At 50.8% G+C, this 26,830-nt stretch overlaps 2 protein-coding genes across 4 annotated transcripts in view; both read right to left on the minus strand.

Annotated features, from left to right (window-relative positions):
• The window catches only part of CREBBP (CREB binding protein), a 48,941-nt gene extending 34,558 nt beyond the window's left edge, over positions 1-14,383 (minus strand). For all 3 annotated transcript variants that reach the window (XM_066640372.1, XM_066640371.1, XM_066640370.1), the window contains exons 1-3: positions 14,079-14,383; positions 8,775-9,472; positions 3,092-3,271 (exon numbers count right to left, since the gene is read on the minus strand). In XM_066640372.1, the coding sequence (XP_066496469.1) occupies positions 3,092-3,271; positions 8,775-9,472; positions 14,079-14,163 (963 nt within the window). In that variant the 5' untranslated portion in view covers positions 14,164-14,383. The remainder of the gene's footprint in view (positions 1-3,091; positions 3,272-8,774; positions 9,473-14,078) is intronic.
• Positions 14,384-16,245: 1,862 nt separating this feature from the next.
• Positions 16,246-26,789, minus strand: TRAP1 (TNF receptor associated protein 1). The gene is made up of 17 exons (XM_066640484.1): positions 26,530-26,789; positions 25,635-25,717; positions 24,966-25,106; positions 22,424-22,495; positions 21,965-22,125; positions 21,318-21,427; positions 20,900-20,973; positions 20,392-20,547; positions 20,101-20,221; positions 19,909-19,978; positions 18,944-19,091; positions 18,590-18,775; positions 17,964-18,102; positions 17,634-17,719; positions 17,065-17,210; positions 16,856-16,928; positions 16,246-16,540 (listed from the first exon to the last, which is right to left on the minus strand). Exons 1-17 carry the CDS (start codon positions 26,762-26,764, stop codon positions 16,439-16,441), a joined length of 2,103 nt encoding a protein of 700 aa, XP_066496581.1. The 5' UTR covers positions 26,765-26,789; the 3' UTR covers positions 16,246-16,438.
• Positions 26,790-26,830: the final 41 nt, after the last annotated feature.

Here is a 26,830-nt window from a genome sequence, read left to right on the forward strand (position 1 = left end):
CTCTTCTGCATTTTCTTTTAGATTGTGAATGCTTGGCGGGGACAGGACTCCTTTTATTTAACTATTTAAACTGCTTTGCGAAATACTTTTTGTTGAAAAACAGTACAATAATAATTGTAGGTATATTTCAACTTTTCCATTTTTTTAAATCCACCTCCCCAAAAGGGGAAAAAACTCTCTCCCCCCCCCCCCCCGGAAATGTTATACTGGGACAAGTGATGGTGCAAAAGCATCAGAATGGAAGCATTCACCTAACTTTGTGTTCTCTGTGAAATTAAAGGCTATGTATTCCAACACCAACAGACACTGACCAAACAAACAACACTACCTCTCTTACTTTGTATGCCAAAGTTTCCATGACAGCTTGCAAGGATAATTTCTGAAGATAAAGTATATAAAAAAAAAATACCAGGGCTGCTAAATAGGCTCAGCAAGAGCACCAGTGCTTTAAGGTGCTAGTGACGGTTTGTTAAATTGGTCACTTGCTCTCTTGAGCTACACCTGCATGTATGCAAACACACAAGAACACACACAGGGAAGTTCTCCCAAACAAGCTGAAGGCGTTGCTGACTCCTCATTTTTGGAAAATGCTCTCCAGCTGCTGAAAGGGCTTTTATAACTGTTGGCCCCTTCAAGCAACACGGATTTGCTCAACGGTTTTCAGTTCCACTTAAGAACATAAGAACAGCCCCACTGGATCAGACCAAAGGCCCACCTAGTTCAGCTTCCTGTATCTTGCAGCGACCCCACCAAATGCCTCAGGGAGCACACCAGATAACAAGAGACCTCATCCTGGTGCCCTCCCTTGCATCTGACATAGCCCATTTCTAAAATCAGGAGGTTGTACGTACACATCATGGCTTGTAACCCGTAATGGATTTTTCCTCCAGAAACTTGTCCAATCCCCTTTTAAAGGCGTCCAGGCCAGATGTGTCCAGGCCTTTTAAAGGCGTCCAGGCCACATCCTGTGGCAAGGAGTTCCACAGACCAACCACATGTTGAGTAAAGAAATATTTTCTTTTGTCTGTCCTAACTCTCCCAACACTCAATTTGAGTGGATATCCCCTGGTTCTGGTGTTATGTGAGAGTGTAAAGAGCATCTCTCTACCCACTTTATCCTTCCCATGCATAATTTTGTATGTCTCAATCATGTTCCCCCTCAGGCGTCTCTTTTCTAGGCTGAAGAGGCCCAAACGCCGTAGCCTTTCCTCATAAGGAAGGTGCCCCAACCCAGCAATCATCTTAGTTGCTCTCTTTTGCACCTTTTCCATTTGCACTATATCCTTTTTGAGATGCGGCGACCAGAACTGGACACAATACTCCAGGTGTGGCCTTACCATCGATTTGTACAATGCCATTATAATATTAGCTGGTTTGTTTTCTAATGATCCCAAGCATAGAATTGGCCTTCTTCACTGCTGCCGCACATTGGGTCGACACTTTCATTGACTTGTCCACCACCACCCCAAGATCTCTCTCCTGATCTGTCACAGACAGCTCAGAACCCATTAGCCTATATTTGAAGTTTTGATTTTTTGCCCCAATGTGCATGACTTTACACTTACTTACACTAAAACACATCTGCCATTTTGCTGCCCATTCTGCCAGTTTGGAGAGATCCTTCTGGAGCTCCTCACAATCACTTCTGGTCTTCACCACTCGGAAAAGTTTGGTGTCATCTACAAACTTTGCCACCTCACTGCTCACCTGTCTCCAGGTCATTTATGAACAGGTTGAAAAGCACTGGTCCCAGGACAGATGCTTGGGGCATACCACTTTTCACCTCTCTCCATTGTGAAAATTGCCCATTGACACCCACTCTCTGTTTCCTGGTCTTCAACCAGGTCTCAATCCAGGAGAGGACCTGTCCTCTAATTCCCTGACTGTGGAGTTTTTTCAGTAGCCTTTGGTGAGGGACCGTGTCGAACGCCTTCTGAAAGTCCAGATAAATAATGTCCACGGGTTCTCCCACATCCACATGCCTGTTGACCTTTTCAAAGAATTCTATAAGGTTCGTGAGGCAAGACTTACCCTTACAGAAGCCATGCTGATTCTCCCTCAGCAAGGCTTGTTCATCTATGTGTTTTGAGATTCTATCTTTGATGAGGCATTTCACCATCTTACCGGGTATAGATGTTAGGTTGACCGGCCTATAGTTTCCCGGGTCCCCCCTCTTTCCCTTTTTAAAGATCCGCATGACATTTGCTATCCTCCAATCCTCTGGCACTGTGGCCGTTTTGAGGGACAAGTTGCATATTTTAGTCAAGAGATCAGCAACTTCATTCTTCAATTCCTTAATAACTCTAGGGTGGATGCCATCAGGGCCTGGTGACTTATTGATCTTTAATTTATCAATGCGGTCTGAAACATCTTCTCTCTTAACCTCTATCTGACTTAACTCCTTGGTCAGGAGGGGTCATTCAGGCAGCAGTATCTGCCCGAGGTCTTCTGCCATGAAGGCAGATGCAAAGAGGCCAAGCCCCTTCCTTGGGAAGCCCCTACACATGACCCTTGAAAGTTTGCAACACAATCCACTCCAATAGAACTGGACCAAGAGCAGGATGGGGACAAAACAATCAGAGATAGAGTGCAGATGCGAAAGAGAGAAGTGGAAGCTTTAAGATTCCTCCATCATCCCTCTCAATTCACAGTGCCACTGAGAAGTAAAGCAGCAGTGTGAAAGGCATTGTGATTTTATCCTGGGCTGAAGATGATCTCAATTACATATCCATAACCACAATTCCCCTAACACGAAGGTCTCATGCAATCAGTTCAGGATTTCTGCTCATAAGTTCCCAAGGAATTTCCTGTCCTAGCTTCAGTCATCAGTAGGGAGCCCCACAGTTGCCTCACATCCATTCACTGTAGAAGTTGACAGAGACTAGTCTGGGAAACCCGCTGCATTCCCATATTTAGATGTAAAGTCATATCAACTGGCACAAGAGCACTGAGAAAAAAAAAATCAAGCTTTCATTTTTGAAGTAAACCATTTATTTAGCTCCGTAAACTGTTCTGAGAACTACCTTTTGTCAAAAAGCGGTTTATAAACATTTTTCATAATAATAATAATAATAATAATAATTAAACTCACCATATTTGGCACACTGGTCACTGAGACACTCTTGATGTCTGTAGGAAAGGGAGGCAAGCTGTTTGCCATGCTGGGTTTATTTGGTGGTAACGGAGGGTTGACTCCTGTTGTTCCCATTTGTTGCCCTCCGGTCTGACTAAAAGGCTGCCCGAAGGGACTTGTGTTACTGGCCATCCCCATCTGAAATGAAAGCAAGATGGTTACAGTTAGTGTCTTGCATTCAACTATATACAGCAGGGGTGCTCAATAGGTGGATCGCGATCTACCGGTAGATCGCGAGGCAAAATGAGTAGATCGCGGAGCCCTGTCTCTCCAAACTGTTAATATGTCAGTTTTGTCTAGTGACTAGACGAAACTGACATATTTAGCTGACACTAAACTGACACTGAGGAACAGGCACGCAGCAACAAAACTGAGGAAACTGACTAGACTCCAGCAGGGGCTCCATACATTAAAGGGGGTGTCTGTCAGACGCTTCCTTCCCCCCTGGTAGATCTCCAGGCCTTGCTGGGTTTCAAAGTAGCTCTCGAACCAAAAAAGTGTGAGCACCCCTGATATACAGGGACCAACAATCAGAAAGATTACCACATCTCTCATGTAAGCCAACCTCAGCTAATGATCTAATTGCCCACCGCCAGCCTGCCCTTACTCAAACTTGAGAAAGCACAACACACAGAGAGAGAAAGTTATTTGCCCTTTTACTCTCCTATTTAGGATACTTCATACTAAAGGGTGCACCTCCAGGATGGCATAAAAATGAAAAAGATTCAAACTTAAGCCATTTCTGCCCAACGTTGCATATACACAACAGGGACCAAATGTGTACACCTTAAGCCATTTCTGCCCAACGTTGCATATACACAACAGGGACCAAATGTGTACACCTGTGGGCTGGGCAACAATGGGTTAAGTGGCATGACAAAACTAACAAACATAAGTTAACTGATGACTCAAGACAATGCCAAGTATCCATTAAACTTTTTAAAAGACACATTTCTTTTATTTAAACATATTAGGATAAAAATGAGGACACACCACAGATGTAGAAATAATTCCCCCCAAACCCGGATACTGACAGGAAAAAGAAGATTCTCTATTCCAGTTAATGTATTAGAAGATTATATAGTACTCAGATCAAATCAACTTTCAAATGGCTGAGTAAGAGGCAAGTACAGGGTTGATTTCAAAGCACATTGGTTTAGGCAGTGGATATCTGTGGAGAAATAACTTCTACCTGCTCAACAAACTATTACCACAATTCTCTGACTTGTGGGGTTATTTACAACACCCATGGCAGGAAAGCAGCCTGCGGCCCCTCTACATTCCAAGGCAAGTTTCTGAGGGGTTCTTGCTGAATAAGAGCAGGCTGGTTAGTAACCAAACCAGCCACCGCCAGTCCCTGTGATGAGAAGGGCACCTGCTCCTGACCCACACGTGTGACTTTTGTGGCCCCTATACAGCTCCTATAGTTCTTTATAATGCACATAGCAACAGTGTTATCGCTCAGCTTCTTACAGTGGGTAACTACGGTTTCACCATTCCTGAGCTTATTTTCCACTCTCAATGCATTACCTCATCATCAGTGTCTCTTTAAATCTAGCACTTCCTCTCAAAGAAGGAAAGGCTATAGGGTAAGGGAAGCCCTCAAGCAACCATTTATCTCCTTATCAATCTGCTGGGTTATTCAGCATTAGTTTTTCCTCCCTTTTGGTCCATGCATGGCTACTGTGCATATGTGGGAAGTCAAGCAGAACTTGTTGTAGATTTACTGTATTTGCAAGGCTGCTGGAGTCGATAATGCAACTATGTTGTGCCTATTATGGAACAAAGTTGCCTTAAAAAAGCAGATTCAACAGCAGAGCTCAGTCAAGAGGCATTTGGTTCAGCACCATATCAAGCGCATATGAAGTCCAGCACCATGGAAAGCATCTTTCTGTTACTCACTTGCATTTTTAAATAGCAGCTAGTTTCAGAGTAGCAAAGATAGTTCCCTCCAGATCCCCAGATTGCGTGCCTGCCTGGTAGAGAAGGCAGAGGCTTCTCTGCTACGTTCTGCCCCTGCTAAAGGGGAGCAGCTCTGAGATCGGCTATAAAATGAAATTAACACCAACACAAGGCAGGCAGAATTTTCAGTGGGCTAATCTGGAGCTTGCCTTAATTCACAGTGTGGATTCATCATAAGACTTGTTGTCTTTGCCTGCCACTCTCCGTAGTAGGACTGTATCAAGAGACGTAGCAACGCAGCAATATAAAACAGGTTATGCTGGCAGTGCATCAACATTTGTGCAGCTAGCCTGCAGCGCTGATGTAAAGCTAAGCCTTGGACTGCATATGCTACACCCACCCACAACTATACGTAAACCAGCATTATCCAAAATTCTGCATGTCACAAATTTACTGTGCATCTCTGCTAATTCGACTATTCAAACAGTACTCCTATTTTGGTTCCTTTAAAAAATAATAAAAACAAAACCTCGCTGACTGATTAAAAGCCCCCCTGGGCCAGCTAGATACTGCTGGAAAACACACATAAAGCTGATCCCCCTCCCCCCGAAGTCCCTGGTGTTTGACCCAGCAATCTGGCAAGCAAAGGAGCACTGTCCTGTGCAAAGGACCACATGCAACCCCCAGGTTTACCAACCATAACTTGGGTACAAGTTTTTCTTTAAATCCATTCCAGTTGGGACCCCAACCTGTTGTAAAGAGTTCCACAAGTTAATCATGTGCTTATGAGGAAAAGGGCACACACTGATAGGATTACACCAATGTTTTTAAAGAGCCTCTTCTCAATCTGTCTCGCTCTCTCGTGTATCTATTTGTGCCATTCACAAATTCATAAAACTTTTAATGCCTAAACCAGGGGTATGAAACATAAGGCTCTTTGTCCAGCCCATGATATAATTGGGCTCTCCCAGCAACTCACTTTCTGCTTAGGATCTGGGAGGGAGAGATGGAAGAAGGCCTCAGAAGGTTACAATCTGGTTGACACCATGTCAATAGTACCTGAAGCATCATCTCTCCTTTCCCCATCCCCTGCCCATTCTGCTGCTAGTAGAGTTGGCTGGTGGTGATGCATGAGAGGACCCTCTCAGTGATGGGGTCACCTTGCATGTGGAACCCTCTCACCTTCGGAGATTAAGATGACCCCTTAATCGTTGCTCAAGTTTTCAATCGCTGGTTTTCTCCCCCCCCCCCGCTGCTTGATTTTATGTTTATGCAGTTTCCATGATTTTTTAAAAATTGCTTAACTCTTTATTATTGCACTGTTTTATTTTTAGTTATTGCAAGCTGACTTGCGCATCTCCAACTGGGAAAATAAAGGCAAGATAAAAATAGTTTGAATAAATAAAACAAAGGAAAGTGTTGACTGACTGGTCATCCCAGTTGACCCCTGTCTCGCCTTGCATGCATTCACACACTTTACTTCTTCAAGTCAAAACACCGAAGTCTGCTAAGCATTAGACAGAGAGAGGTGAGTAGGCAGCTTACGCAGCCCATGTCACTCTACACTTGAGCTGGGACCTTCTGGAAACGGAGTACAAAAACTCAGCCGTGTTACATTTTCAGTTCTCTGCTTTTTCCAAAGTTTTGAGGGAAAAGAAGAGATTAGACTAATCTTTTTCATCTCCCAAATTTTGTTATAGCTGCATATATTACTATTTCTTTGAAGCCAAGTCCACCAAATGCCACACAGCTACACACACACTTGCACGCACTTTCATTCTCCCTCAACCTCAGCAAAGTGAATTGCAGAACTTTTGGACAGGTGCTCTTGTGATGGCACCTGGTCTAGGTGTCTTTGAAAGGGGCTTGGACTGTCTGATGGAGGAAAAGTGACAGGTGCCATCGCCTTCAGGTCCCCAGAAGGTTCCCAACCCTGTTTTAAAGTGGCAGGAGGTTGGGAGCCACTGCACTAGACTTTGGGGATCTGGGCAAGCCCTGAGGCTGGTGCCTCCCTCTTTTCTCCAGAGCTGCCCCTATGGCAGGGCTCAAAATTCAGTAAACTCTGCTGTCAGGACAAAGCCACACAGAGAAAGATTGTCCATGGAAACCCTTCTCCCACTTTTGTGGAGAATTCAGATAAGCCCCTGCTGCAGTGTGTAACTAAGGGTCCAAGAACAGCTCTGGCTGAATTACACTACACAACATGCAGAAGAAGGCTAAAATACACACAAAAGAGTTTATTATTAAAATTGGAGGGGAAGCCAAGGGGATTCTGGAAAATGCTTGGATGTTTACAAAGCCCAAGTGCAGATCTTAACAAAAATGCAAGCGGACAATTACAGGCAAACCCTAAAGAACAAATTCCTTAACATGGTGACCTCACTTGTCACTAGCTGCACTGACTGAGGATTCACAAAGGGTCTCCCTGACCCTTGGAGAAGCAGGAGAGAACTTCTGCACACACAGACTCATTCTTTGTGGAAGGCAAACTGGAGCACACAGGAACATCCTTCAGCATGGCCTCAGAAAACATGTGCCACTGGTTTGTCCAATTGAATAGCTTACAACCAACTGGACATCCCTCCTGCCTTCTGCTCTGGTAAGGCATGACAAACGGATGTCCACTCAGCTGATGCACACCAGTCCCAAAATATGGACTGGCTAGGGCTATTGTCCTGGCTGGACCCTGACAAAAGCAACAGCAAATTCACAAAGCAATCTGTCTGCACAGTATATGAACTTTCTGCAATGGCACCAATTTCAAAGAGAACTTGCATTGGCCATACACTAAGAATTACCTTAAGGGAAGCATATGGAGAAAAAGGGAGCAAGAACAGTTCAATCACCAGCTTGCATTCAGGTCTGCTACGTGTTCAAGTCTGTCTTCTTCCCCACCACTGGCAATATCATTTAAGAAAGTTGCTTTCATTCAACTAGAAGCATTTCTTTTATAGAAAGAGAACAACGGCTACTTGTACTGAACACTGACAGCGTTACAATTCTTCAAATCAGTAAGATCACAGTTCAAAGAAAATCCACCTACTGCATAACATGAGAAATAGCAGTGACACTTAGGGCCCAATCCTACCCAACCTTCCAGTGCAGATGCAACTGTGCCAATGGGGTGTGCACTACATGCAGAAATGGAGGGGCAGTCATGGAGGCCTCCTCAAGGTAAGAGAACGTTTGTTCCCTAATCTCAGGGCTGCACTGTGACCGCATCGGTGCTGGAAAGTTGGATAGGATTGGGCCCTTAGAGCCCAATCCTATCCAATTTTCCAGCACTGGTGCAGCAGTGCCAATGGGGCACGTGCTGCAGCCTGCGGTGCGGGGGCAACCAGGGAGCACTCCTCAGGGTAAGGGAACATTTGTTCCTTTACCTTGAGGCCTCACTGTGGCTGCACCAGTGCTGGAAAGTTGGATAGGATTGGGCCCTTAGACAAAATGTCAGATAGCAATTTGGAATATGTCAACAACTAAAACTTATAAAAAGTTTTTTACTGTGTGGGATAGCGTGTCTGCTTGTAAAGGCAAGAGACAAAATCAAAACAAAGAGAATAGTTATTGCAACTGCCCCCAAAAAATCCCTACAGAAATTGTGATAGTTGTTTGTGGCATAAAAGATTGGCGCAAGACAGGAGAAAACAGCACCCTCAAGTTTAGCATCTATCAGACTCTGTCACCAAACAGCAAAGATGCCACCTCACCCCACCCCCAACTAGAAGTGACTGCCACATACTTTTGCCAGGGCTCCCGCTTGTGCTGTGTTCAGGCCTGCATGACCCGCCATTGGAGAGGACACTTGCGTCAAGGTTTCTGCCAGCACGCTGCCTGCATTTCCCTGCAAGGTGGAAGCAGAATAGGACATTCCGGCTCCTCTTCCTCTTCCAGCTGCCCCAAGGGATCCGTTTATTACTTGCCCTGGTCCTTGCTGGGCTTGATTCATTAAACTGTGGCCAGAGTTACTGTTGAGAAGACCTGGATGTGTCTGACTGAAACCAGCATTCATACATATCCCAGCTCCTGTCTGGGAGGGCGCTGGGCTGCTTGTCACCATCCCCACTGGTTTTTGTGCTTGAGGAGCTGGTGTGCTGGACCCCGAGGTGCCCACAGCCTGCTTGGCCATGCTTGATGCAGCAGTCTCTCCCTGGCTTAAAGGACTCTTGCCCATCACACTCGGATTGCCGATCGCCACACTATTCGGCTGCCCTGGGACTTGGCTATTGACTCCTTGGGGGACAGGACTACTGGAGTTCACGCTCCCAAGTCCTGGGTTTAAAGAAGAGCCACTGCCTCCCCTCAAAAGCTCAGAGAGTTGCTTGTGTTTGGAAGCTGCATCTTGAGCAAGGTTCCCACCGCTGTTTAGAAGATTCAGTTCTCCATTAGGGATCAGCTCATCAGGAAGATCATTTTCCAAGTCAAACAGAGATCCAAAATCTGCAACGTTAAGAGAGATTGTGTTAAGACACAAGGCATTCACATGTACCTGATTAATTTCTGAACGCATAAGACAAGCCCTGTGCATCAATGTGCCGACTGCTCTCTCAAGTAGGAAGGAGTTAATAATAATAATAATAAAACTTTATTTTTATCCCGCCCTTCTCCCAAAAAGGGACCCAGTGGCAGAGCAACTGAAGCCCAACATGTCCTAAATGGCTTTATAACGTATCATATGGTTTGCTGACAAGCAAAAACAGGCTGGGCACAAAAAAAAACCGCTTTCATGAACTATGCACATGTAAGAACGAGAAAAACACTCGGACCTTCCCCCTATTTAAGCATGACTGTTAGCGAGCCATTTGCCCATCAAGAAGCACGTCCCTCTCTCATATCATAAAGTCTGAACACAGCTCCTCCACTCAACCAACAGGGAAACCAATTTTTTCTATGGCTGATCTATTACTACTAACTGGTACTCAGACCTAAACCTGGAGGTTAGGCTTGAGAAGCAGGCTAGTGCAGAGGAAGAACAGTTGGGACTTCTGCCACTTCTGTGCAACAGCTTGGGCCAGTCTCTCTTTTCAACCTTGCCTACTTCCCAGAACTGCTTAGAGGACAAGCTACCACTTAAGGTCCTTGGAAAAACAGTAGGATAAAAACATAAGGAATGAACATTCCACATCACAACTAAACAACCTAAGCTATGAGTGATGAAATGGCGCACACGGAGTGAGACAACGCCGTACAGAGCCTGCCAGCACCAAAATGTTCTAGGAGCAAACCCTGTGTCATAAAGAGGTTTCAGAAAAACCTCTCTAGGCTGTGGGGAAGGAGCATCACAGGTACAGCACAGTTTGCCTATCTTGGGAGGCCCTTCAGATTCCACCACTTGTATTAGCATGACTGGTGCACAACATACCAAACTGACTTGTGGATGTTCTACCATCCCAACCACAGAACTGCCTAAACTCTCACTGGGCAATGCAGAACTAAATCCATTAAAGCTGTAGAAACAAGGACTCTGCTAAATCTAGCACCCACTTCTCCACTCAAACATCATACCAAGAGCTTCCAAACATCCAGGTAAATTGTGAGTATCAGAGCTGTGTGCCTCCTTTCTCCATCCATCTTGACTGCTCTCCAGGTACTCAGTGCAAGAGCCTTCAGATTGACCTACGATTGGTCAATTCAGTTCTCACACCAGCTAGGCAAGGTTGAATGGTAATCCATTCAAACATGAGTTTTCAATCCTCGTTTTCACAGCTCACACAAATCACAGCTTGCCAGTTTGGACGTTAGGGCAAGCTACAGTTTGCTCCATATCAGGAATTTATCAATTGTGTGGTGGCATAAACGTAGGGGGGTTCCTCATGAAGCACCAACCCTTTATTGAAATGGTACGACCACCTCACAGGGACGTAAGACTACAACGAAAATTATGTCCCAACATACACACAGGAACCCGCAAATGTTTGGGCCAAGAGAAAAGCCATGTTATTTGAACAAAGAACTGGCAATGTAACTATTTATTCTAATCAGAACCATAACACTGCAATGTTTACAACCACCCAACCCAGAATGCCAATTAACTCTTTAAAACATACTGAGCCTCTGAAAGATCTAATCATTTGAAAATGTATTGTTCTATCCCACTTTTCTCATGCAATGAAAGGCAGCTTACAAGTTTAATAAAAACAGACTGAAAGTATAACAGAACATCAGCAAAGAAAGACAAAATCACCCCTACAAACGGCAAAACAAAACAACGCAGGCAGCACCAGAGCTGACGGGCAAAGACCTGCTAAAAATGGAAGCTGGGTCTTCGTCTACTGCTGAAAAGCCAAGAGGAAAGAGATCTTCTACCTGCTAGGAGAGGAATTCCACAGGGCAGGGGCCACCACAGAGGAAGCCTTCTTCAGAGTGGAGGAAGCGGCAAAACGGCATCTCTAAAAGACCTCAGAGGGTAGGCAGGCTCATGAACTGAGCAACGCTGAATGCAAAATAAACTCAATGCTTGACAAGCCCAGAACATCACAAGATACCACAACAGCTTATGGGACCACGTATCGCGTGATCTCCTAACCCTTCAGTGACAACAGCACAAGCCTAACTGGAGGATCTGAAGTAGCCATAATTCATAATTCAGAACCCACAAAACTGATATTAAGCTGTGCCTTATCGCACTGACAGAAGATCTCGAACTTCAGTTCCTGAATATAGGCACTTAGGGTCCGAGAAAGAGAGAAAGCGGAAAGGTCTTAATCCTGCCATCCCATATTCCTATGCTTGGGAATATAACACAAAGAAAGAAGTCAGTGGAACCCAAAGGTGAAGAACGTAGGTCAGAATAAAGAGAGTGGGGGTGTGCAGCACCTCAGGGGTACTTGAGGTCTTCTGAGATTCCATCCCTGCCCCGCTCCTCAAACCCCCGTGTCTAAAAATCTGTTTGTGGGGGTGGGGGGTCCTGTGGGAGGATCTCTTCCATTTTCCAAGAAAGGCTGCTCACATCCATCCTCTGCTTCACCACATCCATCCGCAGTCACCACAATCTGCTTTCACGCACTTTGCAACTTTGTTACATGAGAATGACAATTTGGACATCTCTGAGCAGATACAAAAAGGTTAAGTTAGTGGTTCCCAAACTGTAAGCTCTCATGAAAACCTGCTACCCCATACAACGTATAAGACTATAGCCCTAATGGGGGGCCAAGGCCAATGACCCAGTAGGTCAAGGGAGCCGCCAGCTGAAAACGTTGGGAAGCCACTAGGTTAAGCACTTCACTAACACCAGCTGGTGGTCACCCTAAGTACAAAGCCCATATTCCATAGACCAAAGAGATGGACCAGACTTCCAGGTAGCAGGTGAGCATGAGACCCATTCCAAAAACTTTCTTCTGCAAGTGGGTCTATTCCTGCCCGAGAGCAACACAGTTTCTGAACAAACACCCTAATATATAGCAAGGCCGAGTGGTCTGGACTCTATGACTGGGAAGTAGCCCTCCCAGGGACCAGGAGGCCTTGCAGGGTCTCCCCCCCCAGAAGCACAGTGACACATCTGGCAGCAGTGCTGCCAACAGGTGGTAACTCTACTGGAAATCTCTCATTGTGTGCTCCCTGAAGCCTCTGGCGGGCCACTGTGAGATCCACTGAGTGAGATCCCTTTGGCCTGATCCAGCGGGTCTCTTCTTAAGCTCCATTCAGAGACCCCAGGCAACTGGCAGTTTGAATTAGAGAGCCCTTTCCATGATGCTGCCCAGACAAAACATTTCACTAAGTAGCATGCAATGAGACTGTGGAACTCCTGGACACAGGTATCTGCTCTGGATACCTTCAAAAGTGGACTAGACAGGTTTTTTAGACAAAAAGCCATCACAGGTCCATCTGGGGATTAGGGGCACAATCCTAAACTTGTCTACTCTGAAGTAAGTCCTACTGTCTTCAGTGGAGCTTACTTTCAGAACAGTGTAAATAGGAGTTCAGCCTTTTGACCTGATCCAGAACAGTCTTATTATGGGGAGAAAGAACCAGCACAGATCCTGCTCCTGAGGCCAGGTTGGCGGCCGCAGAGAAGTCACATCCAAGGATGAAAAAGACAGTCACTGCAACCCAGAGCTGGGGTGGGGGAGAAGAAGGGGTGCCTGGCTGACAGCAACTACTGGGCCCCAGAATGGAAGGCTGGTCAATGTGTAATGAGCCTGTGGAACTCCTTGCCACAGGATATGGTGATGTCATAAAAGGGGGATTGAGTTAGATTTTCTGGAAGACAAGCCTATCACCAGTCCCTCTGGAAGAAGAGAGACCCTGCAACCCAGAGACAGAGGTAGGAGCGAGAGAGGTGATGCCTGGAGCCTCGCTGGCAGGGCATTGCTGGGCCCCCAGAAGGAGGCCAGGCCAGAATGTAACAAGTCTGTAGAACTCCTTGCCACAGGCGGCTGATGGGGGAACCATGGAGAAAACGTCCAGGGGAGAAAAAAAGAGAGACCCTGCAACCCAGAGCATGGGGTAGAGGTGGAGAAGAAAGGATACCCACTGCCTAGCTGATAGGGCCACCCCTGAATGAAACTGAGGACTGGGAGGGGGGAGGGAAAAAGAGATACCCAGTGCCCAGCTGCCAGGGCACTGCTGGGCCCCAGGCTGAAGGGCAAGTCAGGCCAGAGTTGGGGGGAGGGAAGGGGAGAAGGGATGCCTGGTGTGTGGCTGACAGGACACAGATTGCAGGCTGGGGAGCATGGGTGGGAAGCGAAGACGGGATGCCCAGTGCCCAGCTGACAGGCTGCTGCTGGGCCCCAGGATGGAGAGCAAGTTGGGGGGGGGGGAGGAGAAGAGATGCCTGGTGCCTGGCTGAAAGACCCAGGTTGGAGACCAGGCCAGTGTGCGTGAGCCTGCGGAACTGCTGGCCACAGGATGGAGGAGGACACCTGACAGGTGCTGCTGGGCCCAGGATGGAGGCCGGTGGGGGGGAGAGATGCCCGTGCCCAGCAGGCAGGCCCAGGACTGAGACAGGCCAGGCCAGAGCGCGCGAGCCTGCGGAACTCCTGGCCACAGGAGGCGGGGGCGCGCCTGATAGGCGCCGCGGGGCGGGTGGAGCCAGCGGGCCGCTCACCTGTGGGATCGGAGGCGGAGAAGCCCGGCGAGTTGAGCTTGGCCCGCTTGGCGTTGGGCGGCCCGTCCAGCAAGTTCTCCGCCATGGTGCACCGCGCCCGGCCCCCGCCGCCAGGCCCCGTCCTGCTCCAGCGCCGGGCTCAGCGCCCCGCCGCAGCCAGGGCCGGCGGCCGCTCCGCCAGCGCCCCCTCCATGCCCGGCGGGCGGGCGGGCGGGCGGAGGCGTCTGTGGCCGGGAGGGGGGAGGAGAGCGCGCCGGGCCCCTCCCCCGGCCCGGGTGCCCGGATGGCGCCCGCCCGCCAGTCAGTCGGGGCCCGGCCGCGCGCCCCTCGCGTGCACGCGCACACTCGCGGGCGCGCGCCCCTCCCCCACGGCCCGTGCGGGCCCCTCACAGGGAGGCGGCGGCAGCGGCGGCCAGCCGGAGGGCGCGGCGGCGGCGGCGGAGGCTGCGCCCGGCGCCCTCCTCGGCAGCTCCCTCGGCCGCGGCGCCCGCCCCCTCGGCGCCCGGCGAGCCCGCTGAGGTGGTGCGGAGGCGGCCGCCCAGGCCCCGGCCCAGCCCCAGCCCCGGCTCCGGCCCGGCCCGCGACGCGCTGGGGCTCCGCGACAAGATGGCGGCTGTTGATTCCTCAATTAAAAAAAAAGAAAGTTTTTTTCTCTTCTCTTTTCCACAGGCGGAGGGGCGGGGCATGTGCGCGTGCGCGATGGCGTCATCGCGCACACGGGTGCATGCCCCGCCTTCTCTCCTCCACAGGGGGTGTGCGTGCGTCGTCACCGCGCACAGGCCCCGACTTCTCCGCTCCTGCACGGGGGGCGGGGCCTAGTAGTGGCACACGCCCCGCCTTGTCTTCTCGCCTCCACAGGGGCGGGGCCTTACGCAGCGCCCCGCCCACTCCTCCCCTTCACAACTCTTCCACATGCGGCGGGGGCGGGGCTTGTGTTGATGTCATCGCGCGCAGGGACTGGCACACGCCCCGCCCCCTCAGGTCCTTCAGGAGTCGCCGCCACGCCTATTCCCCTCGCCTCCACCTGCGCCTCTCGGTCCTACCTGCGCCGTATTTCCTCAAGCATCTCTGCTTCCCCATGCAAAGCAGGCTGGCTTCAATCCCCTGGCAGAAGCAGAGCCCACGCCTGCACCCTTGGGAGTGGCACGTGCCTCCCATCCCTGGGAGGGAGACTCAGTGGGGAGCCACTGCCAGGGAGCTGCCAGCTGCAGCTGCAACAAGCTCCCATCAAGGTGGGGCGCCCTGGCCCTGCCCGCTTTGGGCAGGGCATACATGGTGTGGCAGGGCATTGGAAAGGCCCACAGACCCCTGGCACAAGCAGCGTGTGGGCACCCACGTAGGCTAGAGGCTGGCCAGTCATCCTTCACCCCTGCAGGGCTGGCACAAGATCTTAAGGTGCCTGTAGCAGTAAGCCAAATACCCCAACCCTACTCCTCCGACTGCCTTACAGTGCAGCACTCCCCTCCCCCTTTCCTCTTCCTCCTCCCACTCCTTCCTTCTATTTCCAGTTCAGGGAGTGAAGGAGCCCTGAAAGCAACTAAGGGCACAATCCTAACCAACTTTCCAGCACTGGCCTAGCTGTGCCAGTGGGGCATGTGCTGCATCCTGCAGTTAGGGGACAGGGACAGAGGACTCCTCAAGCTATGACAAAGTTCATTCCCCTACCCATAAATTGCACAAGGTGCTGGAAAGTGGGTTAGGATTGCACCCTAAGTGGATAGAGATGGGAGCCTCGCCCCAATCCGCTGCCCGAGGCAACCACTTCAGGGTACAATCCTATGCATGTCTACTCAGAAGTATATTCCATTGTGTTCAATGGGTCTTACTCCCAAGAAAGTGTGCATAGGATTGTGTTCTCAGTTGGCCCCATGGATCGACAGGCCATGGTCCCTCGCGTGGGTGAAGGAGCACGAATCTCGCTCAAAGGCCAAGGTGCTGCAGCGAGTACCGCTGAGTGCCTTTTTCAGGCAGCAGAGCAGTCAGCGTCAAGACCTGCCAGCAAGCATGAGCCCATTGTGCAGCTGCAAGTCTTGACTCACTTCCCAGGAAGGAAGCCCCATTGCTAGGCAGTGGGATGTTCCCTAGGTTCTCTGCATCCCCCCCCCATTCCTTCAGATTGCCCCCCCTGCCTCCCACCCAGGACAGCATGGCACCACGTGGGGCCCAAGACTGGAAAATAAGTCCTTTATTTCACACTGGTTGCATCAGAAGGGCAGAGGGACAGAGGCAGGTGGTTCCGGGCAAAGCCAGCAACAGCTCCAAGGCCCCAGTCCCTGCCCTGCACTTTCCACATCAGTCCATGCAAGGGCAGGAACCACTGCTGCAGCAAGGGCTAGGATAGCACGTGCAGCATCTGGCTCTCAATGTTTCTCCAGCATTCTAGTGAGGAGCTCGTTCAGCCGGGTCACGACTGGCCTGGGATCATCATTCAGTCCTGCTGCTATCATAGCATTGTCATAAATCTGCAGGGGGGGGAGGAGCAGAGAGAACACAGTGAGGCACAAGGAGAGCCTGCTTTGGCCCTCCAGGAGCGCTGCTATAAAAGGCAGGGGGCACAAAAGGACCAGGTCAGGAAGTCCAGGCACCAAGGGCACCACAGCAGATCCCCCCCACTCCCAAGCAGAGGTTGACAATGCACCCAGCACTTCTTTGTTTCCTTCCCACCAGCAACATGCAATCAGGCAGGCAGGGAGAAACTCCACAGCTGTGTGCACCCTTGGCTCAGCTGCTGCTAAATGTCCACCCAGCAGCAGGTGGAAGAGGCAGCCCAAATTCACCTGATCCAGGAGCATCTGGGCTAGTTCAGGCTCGCTAGTACGCAACTGGTGGAGTTTCTTGATCAGAGCATGCCTGCAAAATGAAGAGAAGGCAACAGTGATGGCACAAGAGCCCCAGGGCTACTTCTAGGAAGGGAGGGGGGTTTCTGCTGTGGAATCCAAGGCACCCTCCCTTTTCTGGTGCACAGCCAGATCTCCAACCTCCATACCCTGTATTTATCTCCAGCGTGGGCTGCAGGATCTGGGCACGCTCCTCACTGGTCTTGGCCAGCTGCTGCATGCGCAGGAGGTGCCGGGCAGCCCCCATCTCCAGCACTGTGATCATGGCTGGGTGTGTGTCCAGCCGTGGTGTCACCTGCAATGCAACAGTAGGCAGGGGTGTGGCAAGTTCAAACAGCCTCTCCTTCAGCCCCCTCTCTGAACCCTACCTGACATGGCCAAGGGACCCTAACCCATCAACCCTGGCAACTCCACTAGCCCTGGATGAGCAGACAGACTGGTACCTCTCAAGAAGGCTGCAGAGAGGACTCTGCCCAACCCCATCATGGGAGTGAGTCAATCCAACCACCTCCATCCAGCCACCTTCCAAGCCAGGGGAAATGCAAAGTTACTGCAGGGAAACAGGCTGGGCTTCTGGAGGTCAGAGGAAAGCTAAGAGCCTTGGGTTGTTAGGCAGGCAAAGGGGCTCTCTCTGAGATCTGCATGGGACACTCTGTCCCAAGCCAGAGTGCCAGGCTTCTGCTGTCCCTAGATCACCCAAGGGTGGGCCAAACCTCACCTTGATAGCGGTGACCCGTGGGCCAAGAACATTCCTCATCCAGGCAAGAAGGTCCTCTGCGTCTTGAGAGCTCAAGCATTCTTCAGCTGCAGGTGGAAGAGGGGCTCAAAGTCAGCGGCAAAGTGGGTTAGAAAGAAACCCATCATCCCCTCTCTCTTTTGTGCCTCCCACAAAAGAGGAAGCAGCTCTAGTCCCTGCTGCCACCTCTTCAGTGGCTCCACAGCACCAGTGGCAGTGTCCTTGAGGCTCCCCAGGCCACCCACTGCTTTGCCAGCTGCCCTCCAGCTACAATACCCATTTTCCAACTGCCCCCTTCAGGGGCCTACCTACCTGGGCGGTTTTCCTCAAACTTCTCCTCTTTGTAGTGGTCCACAACAATATCTGTTTCCACTGACATCAGCTTCTTCTTGTCAAACTCCCGGAGATGCAGGAGTGTCAGTTCGTCAAACTGCTCATAGCAGAACAGCACCTGATTCCAAAGGGGGGAGACTCTGAACACCACTCCGGTCTGGAGCAGAAAGGAGGAGCCCACACATCCCTGCAGCATTCCCTCTAAGGCTGCCATCACACTGCTCCATAGAGCCCTTTCACAGCTGCACAGTGGCATCTTTGGATGCTCTCCCAGGCTGCCAAGTTCCGAGGTATGGAACAGGCCCACAGCCTAGAAAGAACAATGTTGCCCTGTGGTGCCAGTCTTTCCAGAGCACGGCTTCTCCACAGGCCTGCCTCATCTAGAAGAGTAACTTACAGGGGAGATAAGAGCCTGTGGGCCAGGAAAGGGGTCACTGCTGGTTCCCCCTCCCAATCCAAGTCACTCTGCTGCTTAGTGCCAAGGAATGGCTGACCCAGAAGACGCATCTCTTGGGCTCTCAACCCCCTCATCCTCTTTGCAAGGGAGAAGCAGCCACACCTCTGCTTCCACCTTCTTCATGGCTTCAAAGAAGATACCAGCTCACCTCTGCATCCTTCTTTTTCATGGCTTCGAAGTACGGCGAGTGCTCAGCCAGGTGACGATTGGGGGCACACAGGTAGTAGATGTTCCTGCTCCCGGCCGACATGCGGCTGGCATACTCCGGGAGGCTGGTCAGTTGGCCTGCAGGCAGTGCAGAGGACTCGTAGCGCAGCAGCTTGGCAATGTCTTCCTGGGAAGGGCAGCTCCATTAGCCAAGCCAGAAGAGGGTGCCAGGCAGCCTATCTCGGGCTTGGCACACCAAAGGAGAGGAGTGGCAGCTCTGGCTTGTCCTGAGCCCAGACAACTCCAGAAGCTTGGCAAGCCCAGAAGCCAGTCACACTATATGGCCCAGACGCACCTTGACATCTTGCTCTGCAATCGTGACAATCCCCTCACGCATGAACAGACCGTAGTCCTCGAAGAACTTGGCATATTTCTGGGGGTCCTTCTTGCTCTGGTCAATGAAGAACTTGATCAGCCTCTGCTGCAAGACATTCCTTAGCTTCCTGTAGAAGGAAGAGAACACCCAGAGAGACTGATGATGTCCAGGGCTAGGGTCTGCAGCAGGCAGAGTGGAGCAGGGAACAAAGGAGAGCTCGGCAGGAAAGAGAACTGGATTTGCTGGCTGGCTACTGCAGGAGCAGGTCAGCTGGGGAGGCAGGACAGAAAGGTGACACTTCAGAACTCACCCCACTCTCCACCCCAGTGCCTCCCTTCCCTTTGGGCAATCCAGGAGAAGCAGGAATTGCCGTCCCTGCACAAGAAGCCCCCCTCTGGTCTGGCACCTGGCAACCCAAAACAAACGCAGCAGGAGAGGGAGGGTGCAGCCCTGCACCTAGGCAGTCTCAGGTTGAATCCCTGGAGATCCAGGCCACCTAGAAGTCATAGGGTTTCAGTACTTATCTGGCCCCAACCATATCTGTGGAGAGGGCCCTGCCCTGCCCTGAAGAGCTTACAATCTAGACAGACTTCAAGCCTGCTGAACAAAGTGGACACAACAAGGACTAAGCACTGGCCTACGGCTCCCCTTTGGACTCAGACACCCCCTTTGGCTCCCTGGAAGAGCCTCCAACTGTGTCATAAAAATCGGTGGACCAGGAAGCAGCGTCTTAACATTTGTCTAGGGAAGAATGCAATGAAGATGCAGCTAGTCCAATCACAAAGTCCCTAAAAGGTGCCAAAGAAGGAGAAAAAGATGACTCCAGACTTGCAGGTCGATGATATTTAAGAGAGGAGGGCCTTCCACACACAGCTCTCACTGAGGGCTGTGACAGCACAAGCTGGTACCAGCTGAACCAGGCTGGAGAAGGGCAGCCAGCTCACCTGATGAGGTGACTCTCCTGAAGCAGCTCTCGGCTAAGGTTCAAAGGGACATCCTCGCTGTCCACAACGCCTGGAAGAGAGCAGGGAAGGAGCATCACAGGGAAAGGGAGCAGTGGCGTGGGGGCAAGAAGCCTATCCGGCTCGCCTCACTGGTGCCCTGGGCTCCCCAAGCAGGGGAGAGGGCCGGGCTACCTCGAAGGAAGCGCAGCCATTTGGGCAAGATATCTGCAGCTTTGGTCAGGATCAGGACTTTGCGACTGTAGAGAGCAACGCTGGAGCCCAGTTCACGGCTGACGTCAAACATGGAGGGCTTCTGCAGAGACAGGTCGGGGGAGAGAGAAAGCAGAACCATCCTGAGACTGAATCCTGGGGAAAGGCTGGACCAAGGACCTCGCCCTCCGTCTCAGCACATCCTCCCTGCTCCAGCAGGCACTTCAAGGCACCCAAAAGGGATGGGTCATAACACTCTCCCTGCCCACTTACCACCTCCGGCACGTAGAAGATACTGCGAATATTGAGGGGAGCGTCTGTCTTGTAGTGGAGAATGTAGCGAGGCTCATCGTAGGCCTGGGCAATGAAGCGGTAGAACTCCTTATGCTGCCAATCCCCAATGTCTTTGGGCTCCATCATCCAGAGGGCCTGCCAGGAAGAGGGGCACAGCAAGGCTCAGACCTGGGGCTGCCTCCTGCTAAGGCAGAGCAACCATTGCCCCAGAGTTAAAGCTGAATAGCCCACAGAGGCACCCAGCTGCTCCAGTGAGTTATCTGTCCAATGAAACACAAGCAAAGAGGCAAGACTGCTAGACCCCCTGTTCAGAACCCTGGGCAAAGGAGAGCTGAAGAGGGTGTCCACCCTCCATACCATCCAAAGCACTGAACAGTGGGGTATGGTGGGGGGAGGGTTCAGCAGGTTCCATCCTTTTGATGCACTTTCAGAGGGGCCCACTAGTTGCCTTAGTGAGGCCTTGCTTCCTGGTATCTTTTCAGCCTACCTGTAGGGTATTGATGCGTTGTCCATTAAGGTAGAGGGGGTATCCAATGAAGTTGCTGTATTTCGTGATGACCTCTAAGAGAGACAAAAAATATGCCAGGGGACAGTTTCCACAGGTGCACACACCTGCCCCCAGGACATGGTTCTTAGGAGACCAATTTGGCGTGGGGAAGAATCAAAAAGCTCACAGAGTGGGGAAAGGAAAAGCCCTGCATTGGGAGAATGTTGACAATTTTGGGTTGAGGCTCACTGGACTTTGCCCATCTTGCAACAGGGACCTAGCCTCAGAGGAGCTGCTGAAGACATGACCAAGAGGATCAGAATGGGCAGCTGCTTCCCAAGCTGCCGGCTAGCAGTAAGGATGGAGCTTACACCCTAGTATTCCCCATATCTGTTTGGTGGAGACCTGACTTGCTAACCTTTGACACGCTCCTCACTGGCGAACTCCTTGCAGTCCTCCTTAAGATAGAGAATTATTTTTGTTCCAGTTTGGACTCCAGAGGCTTCTGAAATCTCAAACGTCCCAGAACTGAGATGAGAAACAAACATCAGAGGCATGAAAGAGTGAGCAATGAACTCCCCCTGTCCCACTCCCTGGTTCATGGGTCCAATCCCTCCTCAGGATGAAGGCTGACAGTAGAATCCCACTCTTCCCCACTCCAGACTGCTGGCCTGAGAGAGAGAGCACTCCAAGGATCCTAAGCAGGGAGAGCAACATCCCCATTTCCCAAGGACAAACAAACAACAGCCACAGCTGGGCATGGGAAAACCTTGCCCTGGTGACCATCCAGAAAAAAGGAACATTCCGGTCCTTGATGGCATGAGTGCCAAAGAGGACACTGTGGCCAGAATCCACTCCAGGCTAAAAGGGGCCTCCCCCTTTAATTGGCTGCAAATCAGAATCTCAGCACAGAAGTATCCCCCACCCCTGGAAGACACACCCATTTAGAAAAAAAGACTGCCAGCACCCAGTGCTCTGGCAGGAGCCCTGGCAGCCTCGGAATGAGGACTGTTCCATGGGTTCTGAGCTGGCTCTTCACAAGCGCCCAGCTGTGCCACCCCTTACCCATCGGAACGCCAGCAGCAGCCGGGGTTGCCTGACTCTGCGGCCTGTGAGAAAACCTCCACCCGATCAGCCACCATGAAGGCAGAGTAGAAGCCCACTCCAAACTGGCCAATGATCTTGCTGGTGGCCTCTCCCTGGTTCTGCAACATGTCCAGGAATGCCTGCAGATGGAGAGACCCCAGCAGTCAAGGCTGCCTGCTCAGCCTTTGTACACACCAGGTTCACTGGTGAGAGCAAAACAGCACAGCCCGGGAAAGAGGGAACCCTGGTGGGATGTGGCCCAAACCACCCTACCCGAAAGGGGGGCGGAGCTGAGGTTTTAGCCAGGCCAAGTTCAAAGAAGCACCTGGCTTTCCAAATAGCAGGGGCGGTGGCAGCATGAATTGCACCCAGGCTGCAAGTGAAGTCCAGGTGGAACATTGCCTTCCCAAAGACAACTACTCCCACCCAGACCATTACCTTGGAGCCAGACTTAGCAATAGTGCCCAGATTAGAAAGAAGTTCCTCCTGGTTCATCCCAATGCCAGTATCCTGCAAGCAACAGACCAGCAAATCATGTCAGAAGAGCTTCCAAGTTTTTTTTGTGGGGGGGGGGGCAATCAAGCAGTCGAAACAGATGCCCACAAGGGTAAGCCCACAAGCAGCTGCTGTCCTTCCCCTCTACAACTGGTATTCAGATTCAGACTGCCTCTCAACATGGAGATTCTTCATGGCCAGTGACAAAGCTCTCCTCCTCAAATGTGCACACTCCCTTTCAAAGTCATCAAAAACAAGTGAACACCATCCCCTGTGGCAGCAAATTCCATCAATCAGTCCAGTCAAAGAAGAATCTCCTTCTGCCTGTCCTGAATTTCAATTTCAATGGATGATCACAGATAATAAAGAGATTCAGGAGACAGATGCCCTGCACTGTTTTTACAAACCTACTTGCATTTCACCACGTCTTCCCTTCATCACCTATTTCTTCAGCCCTTTCCTAATGATCCCAAGTGTGGAACTAGTCTTTTATCATAGCTGCCACACACCGAGTTGGTGCTTTCATTGTGCTATCCACCGTGCTCCTTCTTGGCCAGGTCAGGCCCCATTGGTGCTTATGTGCAGCCAAAAGTTCAGAGCTCCCACTCATCCCAGGAGCTCACTAGGTGCTCTTTTGCCAAAGATGAGAGAGAGGACCCAGGTATGCCTGCACTACCCCCCATATTTCTTGGCTGAGCCAAGGAAGAGGAGGGCAAAGAAAGCCAAGCTCTTGCTTTCTGATGACAGTGGCTAGAAAAAATCCCTATGAATCATGCATTACTGCTCAGCCACTAGCTGGTGCTGACTCTGGCTGCTGAGCTATGGTGGAAACAAGTGTCCCACAGCAGGCAGGACAGAAGTCACAACTCAGAAAGGACACCAGATCCACAGTTCAGTCCCAAGCTAGCTAGATCTTTGCTAGCCTCACCCACGTTCCCCTTTTATCCCCAAAACCAAAACGCCCCAAATGTTATAGCCTTTCCTCAAAAAGAAGGTCCTCCAGTTTCTCTGATCGTTTGGGGTGTTGTCCTTTGTATCTTTTCCATCTCAGCAATATCTTTTTTGAGATGGGAGTGACCAAAACCATACTTCCTACCTAAAAAACGGTTGTACCATGTTTCTACAGGATGAGTCATTATGGTCTCTGGGATTTTGGCTAGCCATAACACCATAACTGTAAGGGATACAGAGACACAGTCCACAGTGATAAAAAAGAATGTCTCCAAATTTTGTAAGTGCACACACCAGACAATCGGTGCAACCTTGGCTGGTAAGGGGGAGCTCCTGTCACTCAGAATGGCACCAGGTGCAGAAAAGGCTCTGGAGTACATGAAAACGGAGTCCGTTATTGCGGTTCAACAGCACTTCCATGCTTGGATTTCTTTGGGGCTACGTTAGGGACAAGATGTTTGTGCCACCCCTGCCCTGAGACTTAAATGAATTGAAACTAGCATTACCATGGCTATCGCTCAGGTGTGTAGCAAATGCTACTTTGTTTTGGGGAAGCACCCAAGGTTTAGAGCCATGTTGCTTGATGGAGTGCAAAAAACAGAAGCACTCTGAGGGTTGAGGGAAGGAACTGGAGCAGCAAGGAGTCAGAGAGAGGCAGAAAAGAAGAGAGGGCAGGCAGGATTCAAAGGTAGATGCAGGGAGGAAGTTGGAAGAGAGACTGATGACTGACCTTTGCCTAGCTTCGTCCAAGCCTTTTATTCACTCTCAAACTCATGAAGCAATACAGTACAATACTGAGGGTTACTGAAGGTTACTGATAGCACTAGCTAGAACTAGCTAGCTTTAGCTAACCACAACACATTCCTAGATCTGACTGCTTTCTTATCTCTAATGCTGTTTACAGCACTGGGCTTGGACACTCAGCATAGTTCCAAGGCTAGCAGAGTGTGCTCTGCACAGAAGCAGATGTGTCTGCCTGTGTTGCCAAGTCTTGCTTAAAGCTTCAAAGCCCAGCACTTCTGCATATGCTACACAGGTGGACCAGGCAACAGCCATATGCGAGTATGGGCCATGTTGGATTACAGGATAGATATTCGCTGTGTCGTGCAGGGCAGACGCACCAGCATGTGTAAGGTCTGTAAAAATTTTTGAACATTTCTCTTTCCGTTGCCGTTAACTATGTTACCCTATCCCTTTCTGTTACGATGTAGTGATACCCTAAAATCCCAGAGACCCATTTGACTCATTCTGTATAACGGCATCTTCTTTTCAATCCCTTTTGAAGGCAAAAGGGAGAGATGAGAAGAGAGAGGAAAAGCCAGTACCCCAAGTTCCATCAGGCAGGTACATTACCTAGATTGTGATATTTTTATCTTTCTGCTTACAGGCGCATGAACTACTTCAGACCTATAGAATTCAGTGAAGAGGAGACTGAGAAGAGGGAGAGGATGTGTACAAAATCAGAGGAGCACTGTAGTATGACAGAAGGTGGCCATAAGGCAGGGAAAGGATGCCCATGTCCCAGCAGCAATACCTGGATGCTGATGGTTCCCTTCTGGGCATCTGTCTCAAGATGGATCTCAAGGTCTGGGAGGGTCTTTCCTTCAGACATCAGCTTATGTCGCAGCTTTTCCAGTGCATCGCTGCCATTTGAGATTAGCTCTCGGATAAACACCTGTAGGAAGAGGCCAAATGGATTTCAATGCATGGAGCTGATTGCAACGATTCTGAAACCACGAGGTAACATTCCCATCCCCCAACCTAGGGGCACAGAGGGACATGAACAGTGTTCCAAGGAGGGACTGGATCCCAAAGCAGGCAACACTCTTTTTTCTCTCCCTCCCTGAACAGCCTAAAAGGAATCCTTGCTGACCCACATTAAATCTGCAGGGCTGACTTTTCCCTCCCTGTCCAGTCACGCCAATGAAATTTGGGAAGAAGTAATTTCAGAGAGCAGCTGCATTTGGTCCTATGAGATTTTCCTGTATGTTACCAGGGGGGGGGGGCAAACACACTACATTGATTGCCTCCTTCAGTGCCCACCCACATGGGGGTGTCAAAAGCATGCTGCCCTGTGGCTGGCAGGGTTGCACCTCCTTGGGGTGGTTTCCGAAGCTCCTCTCTACCCCCCACCTTACACTGGACTGCAGCCAAACAGGTGGTCTAACTTGAAGGGGGGAGGATTGCCTATTGCTGGCCCCACCTCCTTCTCCGAGTAGAGGGAGCGGGCCACAATGTCCAGCAGCTTCTTGGTATCGGCCTGGAACTCGTGCCTGGAGGCTGAGCCTGTGAAGAGGAACAGAAGAGTTAGGCAAGGGCCCAAAACATGGCAAGGGCTGCATGTCTGGCATTGGGTTGATGGGTGGATAATTATCCAATACTGCAGGGTGGGCAACCTTTTGACTTTAGGGATCCTGAACCTTTAACAATTGTGTAGGAGAGAGAATTTCAGCAGGTGCAGCTTCTCATCAGTGAGAAAGGCAGGGTATAAAGGGTTGCAGTCCTATGCATACTTACCCAAGAGTAAGCCCCACTGACTACATGGGGACTTACCTCTGAGTAGACATGCATAGGACTCAGCTATTAGGTTGCAATTCTAGCCACACCTGGGAGTAAGCACCATTGACTATCATGGGAGTTAGATCTCATTGCTCCCAGTGTGGAAGGGATTGTCACTCCCGAATTGGCCTTTTCAGCCACACTAGACGCTGTTCCAGAACCACCTTTCAGAGCGCGATACCAGAGTCTTTTGAGATTGAAGGTTGCCAACAAGAGGTCTCAGTACACATCCATAGGGCTGGGCTCAAAGGCTACCATCCTAGTCACACTTACCTGGGAGTAAGCCCCATTGACTACAATGGGGCTTACTTCTGAGTAGACATGCATAGGGCTGGGCTCAAAGGCTGCCATCCTAGCCACACTTACTTGGGAGCAAGCCCCACTGGGTAGAATGGGGCTTACTTCTGAGTAGACCTGCACGGGGCTGGGCTCTGAGGCTGCCAGCCTAGCCACACTTACCTGGGAGTAAGCCCCATTGACTAGAATGGGGTTTACACCCGAGTAGTAGTTGCCAGGCCCACTGCGGGAGGGGGGCTGACCTGGGACGCTCTCCGGGTGGCTGACGAGGGTCCGTGGGGGCGGGGACGGCGGCGGCTCCTCATGGGTATGGGCGGCGCGTGTGCTGCAGGCGCGGGCAGAGACCCAGCCGAGGCCAGGGGACGCCGGGGAACGGAGGGCCCGGCATGGGCGCGACGAGACAGCCGACGGGCAACCTGCGCGGAGCAGGAGCAGGGCGCGCGCCCCCCTCAGCAGCCCCGACCAGCGGCACAGCATCTCTCTCCGTCCGGCGCACGCGATTCGCGTCACGCACACTTGCGCGCACTGCAGTGACGTCACTAC

The sequence above is a fragment of the Tiliqua scincoides genome, chromosome 13, assembly GCF_035046505.1.
Source record: "Tiliqua scincoides isolate rTilSci1 chromosome 13, rTilSci1.hap2, whole genome shotgun sequence".
Classification (NCBI taxonomy): Eukaryota; Metazoa; Chordata; class Lepidosauria; order Squamata; family Scincidae; genus Tiliqua; species Tiliqua scincoides.

Bases quoted from the DNA above. Each gene is read 5' to 3' on its own strand.
- TRAP1 (XM_066640484.1), bottom strand. From the start codon at position 26,764: ATGCTGTGCCGCTGGTCGGGGCTGCTGAGGGGGGCGCGCGCCCTGCTC. The intron at 22,496-24,965 runs GTATTGCTGCTG...TGTTGCTTGCAG, and splicing joins AGGGAACCATCAGCATCCAG to GATACTGGCATTGGGATGAA. The intron at 20,974-21,317 runs GTTAGCAAGTCA...TGTCTCTCTTAG, and splicing joins CAGTGAGGAGCGTGTCAAAG to AGGTCATCACGAAATACAGC.